The sequence below is a fragment of the Anopheles marshallii genome, chromosome 3 (genome assembly GCF_943734725.1).
Source record: "Anopheles marshallii chromosome 3, idAnoMarsDA_429_01, whole genome shotgun sequence".
In the NCBI taxonomy this organism is placed as follows: domain Eukaryota; kingdom Metazoa; phylum Arthropoda; class Insecta; order Diptera; family Culicidae; genus Anopheles; species Anopheles marshallii.
The window spans coordinates 10,323,756-10,338,462 of NC_071327.1; the positions used below are offsets into that span (position 1 = coordinate 10,323,756).

At 46.8% G+C, this 14,707-nt stretch overlaps 1 protein-coding gene and 1 pseudogene across 1 annotated transcript; one reads left to right on the forward strand and one right to left on the reverse strand.

Moving 5' to 3' along the window:
* Positions 1-6,444: 6,444 nt before the first annotated feature.
* On the forward strand, positions 6,445-7,993 carry LOC128710784 (uncharacterized). The gene is made up of 2 exons (XM_053805636.1): positions 6,445-7,746; positions 7,823-7,993. The coding sequence occupies exons 1-2, from the start codon at positions 6,445-6,447 to the stop codon at positions 7,991-7,993; spliced, it is 1,473 nt and encodes a 490-aa protein (XP_053661611.1).
* Positions 7,994-8,064: 71 nt separating this feature from the next.
* LOC128715095 (uncharacterized) lies at positions 8,065-9,859 on the reverse strand (annotated as a pseudogene).
* Between the last annotated feature and the right edge of the window lie 4,848 nt (positions 9,860-14,707).

Sequence of the window (14,707 nt, forward strand, 5' to 3'; positions counted from 1 at the left end):
ATTATCAGAATTTTCACCGCACGTTCGCACGAGAGCGCAAGGAACATGAAACACGTGCGTTCGTTGCTGCGCTTGCGGACGATGACGGTGATCGGACAACATAAAAATAAATTCATGACATGACAATGATCATCCTCCACGATTTTCCTGTGCCAGGCTGGCGTACGTTTCCTCGGAACCGAGAGTCAGCCGTTTAAAAAACAGATGGATTGGTTTTCTTTTTTTTTTCGTTGTTGTTTGCCAATTCTACGACCCAACGGTCAGCGGTGTTGATGTATGTAATGAGGTCTGTTTCCCTCCCCTCCATCTCGGATCTGGATCACTGGTGACAGTAATGCTGCGTAGCGGTTCTGAAAACTGTTTCGTTTTCATTTTTCATGTCATCGAATTTTGGGTGACAGGTGCTGCCTACCGTACGAGAAGAGTGTGCCATCGTGCGCTTCCTGCGACAGTGTGACGCAATGGGCGTTTGGCAGTAGCGGAGGCGGGCGGGCGTGATCATGCAAGTAAGACGCCGACATCAACAAAAAACGATCCGGCGCAATATGGTGGCGACTCATGGCGCACTGATAGACACAGACAGTGAACCGGACTGTGTGTGTGTGTGTTTTTTTGCGTGCGCTTTCCACGAATTGTGGCTAAGGTTTGGGGTTTGTTTTTTTTTTTTGGCAAACCAAAACGCGATGGTCGACGAGTCAGTGCGTGAACAGATCGCATAAAATAAAAACATTATATCAGACACTGCTTGAGCGATGCTGTTCGACAAGCCGTTAGGGATTAAATAAAAACTTAAGCCCATACAAATCCTGTTGCCCCGTGATAATGAGAGTGGCGCGGAACGTTTCAGCCAACTCTTCAGCGCACGAAAAGTGCCCATTAGATCAGGCACAAAATTATCCCAATGACTAATAGCACCCACAAAACACCGGGCGGTAGTAATTTATTTGCCTGCGACATTGAAGGAGAGCACTATTTCCAACTGCAGACTGAACGGATTGATTGCTATCGTAAAGGCTTAGTCATCTAGGTTTAGGCACATAGCGCCGGCCAGCAGGAGACATCATAAATCAATGTGCACAAAATAATTACACCCCCTGTCAAAACAAACCTTTTGCCGAAGGAGGTTTTTCCTTTTTCACCCCGAAAGTGTTATCTTTCTTTGTAAAACAACAAATTGGTTCCAAGCGCTAGAACAAATTATGTCTCAACTAAATACTGCTCTAGCCGTCTAGCCAGATTGCATTGCAGCGCTGCAATTGGGCGCATCCGATACGGTAGCGCGGGTGACAAAATTGGAATCGTCTAGCCGAAATGCATTTTTCAACACGTGCCACGCGGTGGACAGAAGCGACTCGGTCAAGGTTACCCGTACGATATGGTGTTCTTGCTTGTTCGCGCATGAAGGCCTAAAGTTGTATGACAATTATATAATTGTTACAGCGATACTTACTAATATCATCCAACAGATCACTTTCTCCTAAAATTCCTTCTATTGGTAGAAATGCAACATCTGTAAAGAAAGAAAGGAACAAAAGAAGTGTGTTGTTGTTATTACAGTCAGTGCTTTGTGAAGAAAGAAAAAAACGAAAACCTTTAAACAAGTATTTGTGTGGTGAGAAAATGAGAAAATGCTCTGTTTATAAACATGTAGGCAAGTGTCAAAACGGAAAGAAAATATTCAAGCACAGAAAGTGCGATTCTGCCCCACGTTCCCCCCACGGTCGGTAATGATCCACTTCGTAGAAAGTGTGGAATGTCAGGAATTTTCCTTCCGTCCCTACCGCACAGTGCATAGTGCTCCTTTCCCAACAATGCGTCCACGCTGGTGCTGTTATCGATTGGACTGCTAGTGGTTGTGAAAGTCGAGGTCTGTTGGAGACCGCGAAAATGGAAAAAAACGGACCCCGAACGGCTGCAAATCGGTGTGAAAAAAGGGGTTTCGAGGAAGGGAAAAATTCTACCACAATTTCCACAACTAGATGGGTCTAAGAGAATGGGTCTAATCAACGAATGTCGCCTGTACGGACCACACGTTCTGGGTCACCGCGTAGGGTTTGGCGAGTTGGTAATGAGTAGGAATTTGTTCCCTGCTTCGTATGCGACTAATATTTACAGTGTACGATGTGTGGTTAGTAGTATTTATTTGCACATTCCACAGGGATTTTGTTCATTTGTTTTAACTGTTGTCGAACGTTTTATCGATCATAGTGGTTTGGAATCTGCATTATATTTTGCATTTGAATTTTGTTATTATGTCTTTTTATGTTTATTACTTTTAATAAAATAATATTTTTATAGTTTTACGAATAGTTATTATTATTTTGTTAATAAATAGATCAAGCCACCCTTAACAATGTTGATTGGAGTTTTTTTTTAATATGCAATTATAAGTAAAAAAGTAATAAAAAGTAATTTAAGCATTATTCTATTGATATTTTCCCATAAGTTTTCCCGTATCGGTGTGTCTAGGATCAGTATCGGGATGGATTGATGGTTGAAAACATCCGTTCGTTTGTTGACCACCATCTATTTTGCATGGTAACGCGCTATCGATTGAACTCACTCGCTTAAATGTATTTTTTTTTTGCTGTTGTTGCCTTTTATCGAGCGGCCTTTATCCGACTGCTGACACACCATATCCTTCCACTGGTCGTTTGTGATTTGTGCCTGCCTGTCCACGTGGGGAGGAAAAATCATTTGTTCCATTCGTAGCAACGACCTTTGAACGAGCCTCTCAGTCGGTGGGGTTTGTGTAAGGAAGTGGGCAACATAACCATACAAAAGTAATCATTATTGAGTCGTTGTATCATTTTTGTTTTGTAATTCCAATCATAACCTGGAAGCTTAACCTGTACCCAAGTCAAGTTTAAGGTTACGGCAAGGTCGGTTGTACATCTTTGCTCGTACATTCTTTGCAAGCCGTTTGGCTTGTTTGCGTCGCTGGGCGCGTTACTATGCGTTACACAAAGGGAGTGTGCAGTTGGCAGAGCACTTGTTGGAGAAAATCCATACTCTTCCCAGAGGAATGCGCACCAGAATGGACCTGTTGTTCGGTATTTTAATTACCAAAGAAATGACAGATCATGTCTCGCTGTCAGACCACTCCCGGTTGGGAAAATATGTGCGACCGTTAAGAAAATGCATCCCGACACCTATGTGGGGGGGGCACCAGCGATTGTATAAATCATGTCTCCCATCTTACACAGACCTCTTGCGCTCCAGCGTTCCAGGGTTTTCCCACCACAGGAATGCACCCGGCGGGAGGTGGGGTCAATGCATTTTCACTTTTATTACCAGGCTGCACCGCAGTGTACGATGGAGGCGCATGGTGGACATGTTTGCAACGGGAACATCGAAGATGACTGTGTTCCGATGGGTTTTGTGTAATGCGCAATTGAACACTTGTCGGTTAGGTGATGTCGTGTCATGAAATAAAAGGAAGAGAGAGAGAAAAAAAGGACGTGCGGACAAGATTAATGAGGAGTCACTTATGAAGTGAGCGGTATCGTCTGTTAATTAGCAACTCGAACGTTGACGACTTCAAAGCGAACCAGGGAAGCACGCCAGATTGAGCGTGTGTTGCATCACATCGCGGAGTTAAATATTGCATGCCTTGTCCTTCTTTTTGTTGCCATTAAAAACCCTTGCAGGGTGCGGAGTCTTTGTTCTCCGCGCTGGAGATCGTACTTAGGATCGTATGGATTTCCTTGACTTTTCGTCGTAGTTCACTGACGACACGCGCGCGTTCAGTAACCCTCCCTGCGCGTTCGAACATCTTGTAGCGATGCACTGCTCGGCATGTGGCATTGATGGAGAGCGGAACACGCGGTACGCAAGAGTGCAAATGCATTTTCGATTTCAACGGATGGCAATAAATTTGTGCGGTCGTAAATCACGGAACCACCGTGCGGGTTCCTTCGTGATGGAGTGTGGCGTTGAACAATCATGAAGAGATATCATCTTCAGCTAGCTAGCTTCCTCATTGCGGGTAGATGGCGATCGAACAAAACGATCGTATGAAGATCACTTTGAACGCCCGCTCGTGACTCGTAACATCTCCCGGGTTCGCTACTTTCATCACAAAGTCGGCTTTTCCTCGATCCGTGCAAAGTAAATCTAATCCGCTGTTCAAGGTTCCGAGGAAATGGCGACAATATTTCTGTACAAGCCGTGCGTATCATACTCTCCGCTAGGTATTGTGCACTAAGCAGAATCAAGAGGGTGGAAAAATATAAATATAGCATACGATTGCTACCCCGCTGAGCGATCTTTGCACTGGATGATCTTGATTCTTCCGAACACACAGCCCTGTACGATGGCGCATTGTTCGCTAGATGAAAAACGAAACGCAAAAAGAGCGTAATTACTGTCCGGTCGCTAGGTTCGAGGAAGCGACCAGCGAGGAACAGATGCAAATAAAAGGGAAAAAAGGAATCACAACCCCTAGGGCAGATGGTAGCGACAACGAACCGAGCGCAACCGTTGCAGCAAATGCGGCTAAACCGGTTCAAGATCGTTGGCGACGCAGCAAGTGGTCGTAGTGTCGGGAACAAGCGCAATCCGCATACGCACAACGGACGCAGCGGCATACACAGTGTCACACCTTTTGTTGACGGACATTCCACCAAAGCATGGTGGAAAGCAAACAAGGAAGCAGTGGGATCGAATTGAGAAATTTCATCTTCCTGCTCAAACCACGATCTTCCTTTCTTTCTTAACACCACCAGCAAGAAGAGACCCGTGTCGGCATTAACAAAACAATCGACCACATCGATCAAAACCACCGAGACAGAGACACCGATGTGTTGTCCTTCCTTTTGTGGTGTTGTTTTTCCAACGGTCCCGTCACAACCTGCCACGGCCACGAGACCGACGGGTGGGCGATTAACTGAAGCCGCTTGTGTACAAACAATGGCCGATCACCAGCGGGACTTATGATATTACAATAATAATAAACACTCCTCTTCTGTCCTGTCGCGCGCACGATCGAATGGATCATCTTCCGTTCTGGTGAAAGCATTCGAGCCACGAGGGAATCCGCGAAGGGGGTTGTTTATTTTGCACCCCGTTTTGGGTTTATTTTGCACAGTCAGCGCATGTTCTGGAGGCGATTGACTTGTCGTGGCGGCGCACAGATGATGTTGATGATTGGAGCAATTCAATTTGCAGTGTCAATGACAGGTTTGAAGTGTTTTAGAAGGAAGAATGCTGAAAGTACAATAATGGTTTTTTTTGTACGCTGGTATACAGTGTTGGTCAGTGAAATAAGACCATCCGTTACGGCAAAACAATTAAATTTAATCAAATATTATTGTAACCTAAGTTTACTTGACTCACATATTCATTCTTATGTTTACAGTTGATTGATCGCTCACTGATCACTTAAATAAGTGTTAAATTTAAACGGTTACAATCTGAGAATTCTTACAATACAGGTGTCGCTTGTACAATGTTACGCAGCGGAAGAAGATCGTTTTGTTTATTTGCGCTCCTAGCTACACTAACATTTCTGCTGACGCTCTTCTTGTTTAGTACCGCATGTTCACTACTCACGCGTTGCGTATACTTAACAATAAGTCCTTCAGAATTCAATCTAATAAAATTGGAATAATCATTTTAATCATTCAAATCATTCTAAATTTGTTGATGGACCACTAAACAACAAGTTCAAAACGAATGTCAATGATCACTTATAAACAGTGCATATGGTCAGTAGTTACCGGTAAAAAAATAGAGCTACGCGAGCACCTGATGCCTTAACTAGTGGAACAATTGAGGAAAGGCCAGGAATCTGGAATCTCTATTCTTTCCTCGCTAGGATTACTTCGCAGGGTAGACAAAGAATGATCAATTAAGTTAAAAAATGAGCAAAGAATTTTATCATTGGCTGATCGACGAATATGTTTGTTGTGGTTTTAGACTATAAGCTTATGAACAGTACGAATTCCTCAAAGCTGCTTATTTGTAACAAAATAACAAATGGTTGTATACAATTTCGGGTATTTATTTCCACTAAGAAAAATAGCAAAATGATCCCTCTGTCCCTCTGAACAATAAAATCGTAACGGAAAATATGGCGAGACCTAATTTCACTGACCACCACTGTCTACCATTCTCTCAAGATAACGTATCTAACTATCTTCGATAGGAGACGACACAGCAAACGAACCCATTCCCAGAAAGGATGCTAAAAACAAATACCACTTGGATAAAGCAACCAGCACATGTTCCGGTATTAGCAAACCGTATTAGGGAGCAATTTAGCAAGAAGTTCCCCGAGTTTCATCAGGGGGAACCCTGATCTACCCGTTGGCAGCTCTAGTTCGCTCTAAGCAAACTGTGCACATGATATCGTGTTTACGATAGCGATAACAATCACCGGCACTATAAGAAAGCCTTTCGCCCACTGCCAAGGCCACAGTAGTTGCACAGACCAGCGGAACGATGGCGCCAACCACGGCAAAGGTACTCTCCGTGCTGTTGCTATTAGCGATCGGTGGTGCGGAGTGTAATCCTTTTTTCGGCAATAATTATGTGCTGCCGCAAGGCGCACGACTCGCGAATGCCGCAAACGCGGTGGTACGCAATCTGGACGCGGCCCAAACGCAGGTTCGTGCGTATTTGGTCAATCCCACATCGTCGCGGTTTCTGAACGCTGGAGCTACGGCATTGCGAGAGTACGTCGGCAATACGACGCTGCTGATGGGACAGATGTTTCGCGAGGTGGCACAGGTTGCAGTGGATCGTGCTACAGCACCGGCCGTGGTCTTCACCAGGCTAACGCTCGCCGTACAAGGTGTGTCCGAGTGGAATCGCAACGTATCCCAATCGCTGGACGTGTTCAAGCAGGTGTTCAACTACGGGGACAATTCCAACACGGCCAGCTACATGGAGTCGTTGAGGAATTCGTTCGCCAAGAACGTACAGGAACTGTCGGAGGTGTTGGGGCGTTTGGGTGATGCAATTGTGCCGATTGCTGGACAACAACTGAACACGCAACAATTCTTGGAAGTAGCATCGGCGAACGGAACGCTCCAGCAGCTTCAGGATGTGGTGGAATCGGTCGTGCGTCTGTCGTCTGACTATACCGCGAGTGTAACCAAGCTAGTGGCAGCAGTTCGTACGGCCAACGACTTCCAGTCACGAGCGTACACGTTGCTGCGTACTAACCAGGCGTCGATCAACACCAATGTGGATCGTTACAGCAGTGCTTCGAACACATCCTTCTACCGTTTCCTAACCGCGGCCGATTCTCTGTTAACTCATCTGAAAGACACGAACGAAAGCTTCGTCTTCCGTTGGCCGCTTCTCTTCAGCCCGGCCGTGCAGGAGAAGCTTAATCTGCTCAACCAATCGATCGATCATCTGACCTGGAACTTGGTGCAGCGTACCGCTACCGTGGCTCAGAATTTACAGCGCACAAGCGCACTCTTCAAAGAGGGCGACAATCCACTGAGCTACGTGCGCGATGAAGCCGACCTGTACACGCGCGTCATGCTGGACGTTCTGTACGGTGAAAACTTCTGTGCCACCGGATTCCTGGCGTCGTTTAACGCTTTACCGGTACAGGTGACGGCGCTCGTAACCGGATGTCTAACTGAGCAGACGAACCTGGAGAGTCAAGGTGCGACGCAGCTCGTATCGCTAGCGACCAGTTTCCTGCGGCCGTACGTTACTGCCAACTACGGACGACTAAACATTTGTTTCCAGCAGCCGTTCGATAAGATGACGGAATGTTTGGAGAATGTAAGTCGTGCGCTTCGAGCCACCAGAATGAGTTTAGTACCCCGGACGACCATGTTTGTGTGATTTTTATTTTCAGATTGTTGAGACCATCGACTTCAGGGGAAAGTTCTTCCTGCTCGACCTAGCCAGCCAACTGTACTTCGAACAGGTACAACAGGAGCTTCCCTCCTGTAACGATCGCCTGCTGGAGTTTGTTCGGAACTCTGGACTTCGCGAGGCTTGCCAGATCCCGGGCAACGCCACGTAGACGTCGGTTAAGGGAAGGGAAAAACTAGCCAACGGAATCGAACTCTTTGCGTTTATTGAAGTGATAAGCAATTACTTCGTCCAACGATTACGATAGCGCGTCCGCTTCTTGCTGTAGATGCACATCTCTTGGATGTTGTGATAGTTCAGAAAGTATCCATTCTGAGCCACACAGGAGTTGAAGTTGTGCTGTATCTCACTGTCCACAAACGATTCCACCTGCTTGGCTGCATTGAATATTCTTCCATTAGCCCAGCTATTTTCGTATCCATTCTGTAAAAGTATAATAAAATAATGGCTTTTTTCGTTGGAAATTTGTAACCCTCGCAAGTGCGGCACGTTCTTACCAACTCCAAGCAGTAGTTAAGCTTCCGCGGTGCGTAACGGAAACAAATGTCAAACGCACCGTACGACGCATTGATCGCGCCCACCACGTACGTGTCGAGCAGTTGCGCGATGATCGCGAACGTTCTCTCCTCGCTTGCCGTCTGCTCCGCGAGGCACCCGTTCACGTGCGCCATCGTGAAGTTCGGGAAGGCCAGTATCTTCTCGATGTACGACTCGGTGCAGTCGTTCGCGAGCATCGGATCGGATGCAACCTGTACGGCGACCTGCGTCATGTAACCGATCGGGGCCACGATCGAGCCGCGCGATTTCCACTGCTCAATGTCGCGGTGCTTGTAGAGCTTCAGATTTTCGAAGTTGATGCGTACCTTCTGGATCGTGTTTTCGAGTGCCTTCTTCAGTGCGATAAAATAGCTGGTGGTCGATTTGGGAAAGGTGGCGGTGGGTAGTTTCTCCTTCAGCCGCCGATACATATCCTCCTCGTACGTGCGCAGATCATCCAGCGCCGTGACGATATCATCCACTAGCGCGAGCGACCCGTTCAGGTACGTGTCGATCGATTCGTTAAAACCCTGCTGAGCGGCTAGCGCACGTGCATTGGTTTCCACCGTCCACGCTTCCCCCTTCTCGATAACATCCGCGAGTCGAAGGACGTTCTCCTGGAGCTTGTCGGTCGCGGCGAAAATGTCATCCACCGCGACGCTCACGTCCCGCTGGTCGAACAGCGCTTCCGAGAGGCTGATCGACGCGATTCTCAGATCACTGTTTATCGAGCGCATCAGGTTGTGGTTGTACATGCTGTAGTCCAGATTTTGGAGCATCGAGATACTGTTTACCGAGTCGTATCCGTTCAGGTAGCGAATGGTTTCAATCAGCGCATGCTGCACCGATTCCAGCTCACGGCCAGCGAAGTCTTTAAACGTCGCCTCAAACCGGCTGGTCACATTGGCCACATACTCCTGCAGTCCGGTGCTGGCGAGCTGCAGATAGTCCACCGTCGGCACGCTCATCTTGAAACGCTCGATGGCGGCCCGTGCACTGGACACGTTATCAACGATGCCCATGGTTGTGTTTGTCACTTCCTCGTCATCTGCCAGCGGGTTGTTAGCAGCGCCGGATACAACCGATAAATTGTTCGCACTTAGTAACACCATCATTCCCACCGGCAGCAGCAAAGCGACGCCGTTACGATGCATTCCGTACGCCGTGTCGTGGAGTTGCTTCACGCACTTATTGAACCAACACCACCTACACCACCTGATTTGAAGCGGATCGAGCTACTTGGATGAGCTCCGGTACCGAACTGAATAGCAGCTCAGACCTAGGTTTGGCCGTAAGCCCTTCAACGCTCCCGTCGATACCATCATTACGCGCGTGAAATAAATGCGCTACGTAACAGGGCCTGGCGGAACGGGCGGTGTGATCCGGTGAGGTTTGCGGGACCAACGCCATTATAATCAGTAGCAATAATAACGACCAGCCCCACCATCCCCGCCCGAAACGCTAGACAATTCCTAATCATCGCATCAACACTTGGCAAGGGGAGAACATTCTGCTGGCCACAAGCGAGCACAAGGGATGGGCGTGGAGTCGCAGTATAGAAACAATAAAAAAAAAACGGCAATCTGTTTCGATGTTACAGCTCCGAAACGATACATTAGACACTTTTTTTGCGTTGCGTGCGGCAGTGTCAGCTGATATCTCTCCAATTATGGGAAATATTTATTTAAAGAAATTGAAATCTTCCGAAAACGATGCATCACTGCACTCGGGCGCTGAAGCTGACAGCTTCCGATCGTGCATCATCAGCACTGAAAGGGCGTAATTTTTCCACGCATGAATGGAAGACGGCGATCATCGCCGGGAATCGCGTGCATTAGAACACAATAGTTGATCATTGAGCGGGTGGTGGTAGAACCTCGAATGCGGTCAGCACACTAGCCCGGGCTGTGCATCCGGCATTGAGGTGACGGGGTTGGGGTTACCAAAGCGAGGTTCAACGCTGATGAAGGGCAAGCGAGCGCGCTCAAGGTTAGATGTGCACTTTATGCAAATTTTCCTACACAATCCGTATCGCGAGTACCATGCCGAAACGGGCATGGTGAAAATTGAAAGCAGAACCACTTTGTATCAGGTGGGGTTGAGACCGGCTAAACTGCTAAAGAGCATCAGAAGAGGTTAAACCAAGCCACAGATTCTTACCGGGGGTTTTGGCGGAATGTGATGGGATTGCGACATTGCGTTTGTCTTGTTAGTATGCAGCAAGTGGCATACGATATTGACGATTTTTATGCTACGTTACTGGTTACAGCTGCCGGACTGGGAAGTACCGGCAATAAAGCGGCAAGGCAGGAATATTGCGCGCATTTTAGGTGTGTGACGATTTCTGGGACTCCAAAAGAATGGGTGTGATTAAGCGGATGAACAATTTCCCAGCGAAAGAGTAATAAAACGGGCATGACTAAATGACTGCGCAAGAAGGAATATAAAATAGAAACTAAGAATTGGAATTCACTGCTATAGCTCATGAGCACTATTTAATGTGTGAGTTAAGGAAAGGAGTTTAAGAATTGTTAAAACAGCGCTGTAATTTGCAATTTGTTGTCATTTAGAAAAAAACGTATCAATATATTCAAACATTGTTTTAAAACATTCTAATAATGGAAAAAAATTGCAGCATTTACCCCGAAGATCGTGGATTAAATTTCGTTTGTCTGCCGATGGACTGTTCTTCTATCAGGTTAAAGTTTAAATCTTTGCAAGGTATTTTGCGAGGTATACATTTAAACAATGAAATGAGAAACAAAAAATAAATTGCTCCAAGAATTATAGTTATTCCAATAGAATATTATTTTTAAACTATGCTTACTTAATTGTTCGGACTGATGAATATTTAGTCATGTGTGTGTGAATGTGGGAGAGTGGTGTTGAGTAACTGGAGATGTAATAATTATTCCCATAGACTCATAGTTGACTCATGTAGGATTTCCCTCTCATGATAGTCTAATGAGTGCGTTCCCTTGCAAACCCTCATTGAGTCTCACCCCAGGAGTTAAGGAGGTCAATAAAGATAACAGAATATTTCGCTTTATAATTAATTAAAAATCTCTATTTATTAGAACATATTTGAGGAGCATGAATGAGACGGTCTGATAGTGTCGGAAAGTTGCAATTTTATCAGCCATGATCTAACACCACCGCAAATGACAGACCCCGGGTTCTAAGGCAAAATAAATATGAACAAGTCAATACGGCAGACATGGAATGATGCCATACATTGTTATGGCAGTAAATTGGAAAAGGTTAATGCTAGAAAAAAATACCGCGAAGTAATTGTTTTGATCAAATTGTTCCTTAAGTACAAAACAAATAAGTAACAATGTGTCAATGGTGTCCTGAGGAACGTAGAAGGCACTCTGACCCGAGATAGTGCCGAAACCTTTAGGGGTTATCGGGATGAGGTTTTAAAACACTGATAACAACTCTAACCTATATGAACACGATTCGTGCGAACTAGCGTGAACTGGTACGGAAAGTGCAGGGAAAGCAAAGAACGGAAAGGGGCGGCAAGCACATGATAAAGTAAGCACAAACCATACCTGCACCGTTGACATAACCCTCCATGCTGTGGTGATGCGAAATGTGTTCTACGTTTGCCTGATCACTTGAAGGATGAGTTTAATCAATTTGCAAACCGATCGTCGGGACGGGCCGAAGATGCACACACGCACACACGGGATCACGGGGAATCGGGTCGTGCTGCTGGGCACGTGAATGCACCACGGACGCTCGCACAACCACCAACACTTGACCGATTCTAATCAGCACAAATACACTAGCGAGCGAGGCGTCAACAATTAACTGCTCAAATACAACGGTAGCAACTATTGGTTGCGTAAGAAGTTTGTGGCGCGTTGGTGCTTGCGCGTAAATTGTTTACAAATAAAGTTTATCTTTCACACTTTGAGCGCGTCTCCCATCACATTAGGAAGTGTTACAGATATTGTTTTTCCTTTCCGAAACACACTTCCACAACGAGAACCATCGTAAGTTAAACAAAATGGTTGCAGCTTGATGATTGCACAACAAGATCACTAATCCTGGGAAAGAGAAAAAAAAACACACACACACGAATAACGACACGATTGATATGTTTGTTTCGCATGTTGCAGACTAATTTTTGAAGGGTTAAACAAAAAAAAACATCAATACAAGGCAAACAAAAAACTTTAAAACTGCGAAACTGCTTTACCAGTTTTGGTTGGGCAGATAACAAAGCAAGCAAACAACAAAATGCGCACTTCAAAACAACATCGAGCAAGCTTTGCGCACACACACACACACATACCAAACCACGTACGCCTACAGCATGCACACGCGTCCGGTGGAACAAAAACAAACCAATAAACATGGGAAAGGAGGGTGGCGAAAAAAAAAAAGACACGAAATAAGCTCGCTGGCACGACACGCAACGTAACGCAGCCAAAGGCAGTCGATCGAGCAAGTGGGAAACGTTTGCTTGGTTTGGAGGTTTGCAGAGGTATCGACGGGTCTTCGGGTATGGAAGGGAAACAGGTTTACCATCGAGACATGCCAGACAGTTCCAATCCATTGCCGGACGCACAACAAGACACAAAGGTAAACTTAAAAGAATTTAACAAGAGTATCGTTACTCCAAGAAGACCCGGAAAAGCAATCAGAAGAGAAAGGTACAACTGTTGGGACGTGCTGTGTGAAAAGATGCTAAATTTTTCTGTGGACACTGGAAGCGTAAACACGCACACAAACCACACACAATTGGAAGCACATTTGTTTCGTCTTGTTTTTTTTTTGGTCACATTTTCGCGTTCGCGTCCGCTCAATTTGCCACGAGCTCAATTTGCCGTTATCACTTGCAGCCGATTAACAGAAATAACTCACAGCTCCAAATTCAGCTTCCGGCGGACACTGGACGATGCCCGGCCCGGAATGGCACACAGCGAGGGCGACTTATCAAAAGCACAATCGGGCTCCGGCCATGCAATCGGAAACCGCACCACAAACACCGGCCGTCACTTAAAACTGCCGACGATGGGAATGAAATGTTGCACACGAGGACGAACCAGCCCAAAGCTGAACCGTTCCGATGCAGGATGAAGAACTGTCTGATCGTTTGAAATGGTGCGCTCCCGAAACAAACCGTTCCGCGCCTTGCGCTTGTGTGTTGTGGCGCGGATCGCTACCGCGCATCAACACAAGCGGACGGGGTGGAATGGGGGAGGGGAGGAAAACACACAACGCAACACCGCGACCGTCCCGTTCTCAACACTGTGCGAGATGTGCTTTGATACATCGCGCTGCAACCGTGTTCCGGAATCGAGCCGTTGACGACGCGATTCAAAGCCGCTCGAGCCGAGATCAAGCAAACCACCCTGTGTGTATGTGTGCGACAAGGGGGCGAGAGTGGGGGGTGCGAATTAAGGGTGAGACTGTGAGTGAGTGTGCGCGAAGCGTGATGAAGGGAACGACGATCGGGCGAACCCCGTTCCGGAATCGTTGTGACGTACGTGTGTGCGTGTGGGGATGGAATCGTCAACCACCCCACACGGTCCGTGATTGAAACCGGGGTGGATCGATTCGTCGGGGTGGTTAAATCTTTCCGTGCAGGTTTCACCAACACAAGCGGCCACCGAAAGCAACAACACAATCGCGATCATGCGGCTTCCGTCCAGCTGGTCCCGAAGATGCGTCTTGTTGTTTGTTACTTTATCTCGCCCACTGGAGAAAACTGATGCGTTGCGTTGCGATCGTCGATAGGTGAAGCGTTACGCATACACCCATAAGCGGAAGATCACGCCGCGAATGCGAAGCGCTCACACACATCGATCGCAACGATGCGTAGTCTGCTTCGAATGTGACGTTTCGTGTGTTGTTTTGTTGCGGTTGTTGTCCGTCTATCAGTGCGCCCCATCCACATTCTAACCTGCCCAAAAAAAAATCCGTTAGCGTCAACGCACAATCGTCACCGGTCGAGCGCGAGTCTCGTGAATGGGAAAATCCTTACGTTTGGGTTTTACCGGGCACACGACGACGCTGACTGCGAAACAGACCGGGAAGAGGACTGATTAAAAATAAAACGATATCAATGGCGACATCGAGTGGAAGGGCAAGGCAACGCATAGCTTGCCCATTTACACTTCCCCTACGATGAGTGCACTTATGCTCTGGCCGCTCACTCGCTAACCTGTTGTGTGTCGTTTTGTAGTTGTTGTGGGCAATTAATTGAGATCCTCGGCGTACTGCAAAACCGGTCACTGTATAAAAAACGTCTGTGACCGACGTCGACTAGAAGGGAGAACGTATACGCGCGCATAGCTAAACCGGTTTTGCC

Coding starts and splice junctions, on each gene's coding strand:
- LOC128710784 (XM_053805636.1), top strand. CDS start 6,445: ATGGCGCCAACCACGGCAAAGGTACTCTCCGTGCTGTTGCTATTAGCG. Junction 7,747..7,822: donor TGACGGAATGTTTGGAGAAT/GTAAGTCGTGCG, acceptor TTTTATTTTCAG/ATTGTTGAGACCATCGACTT.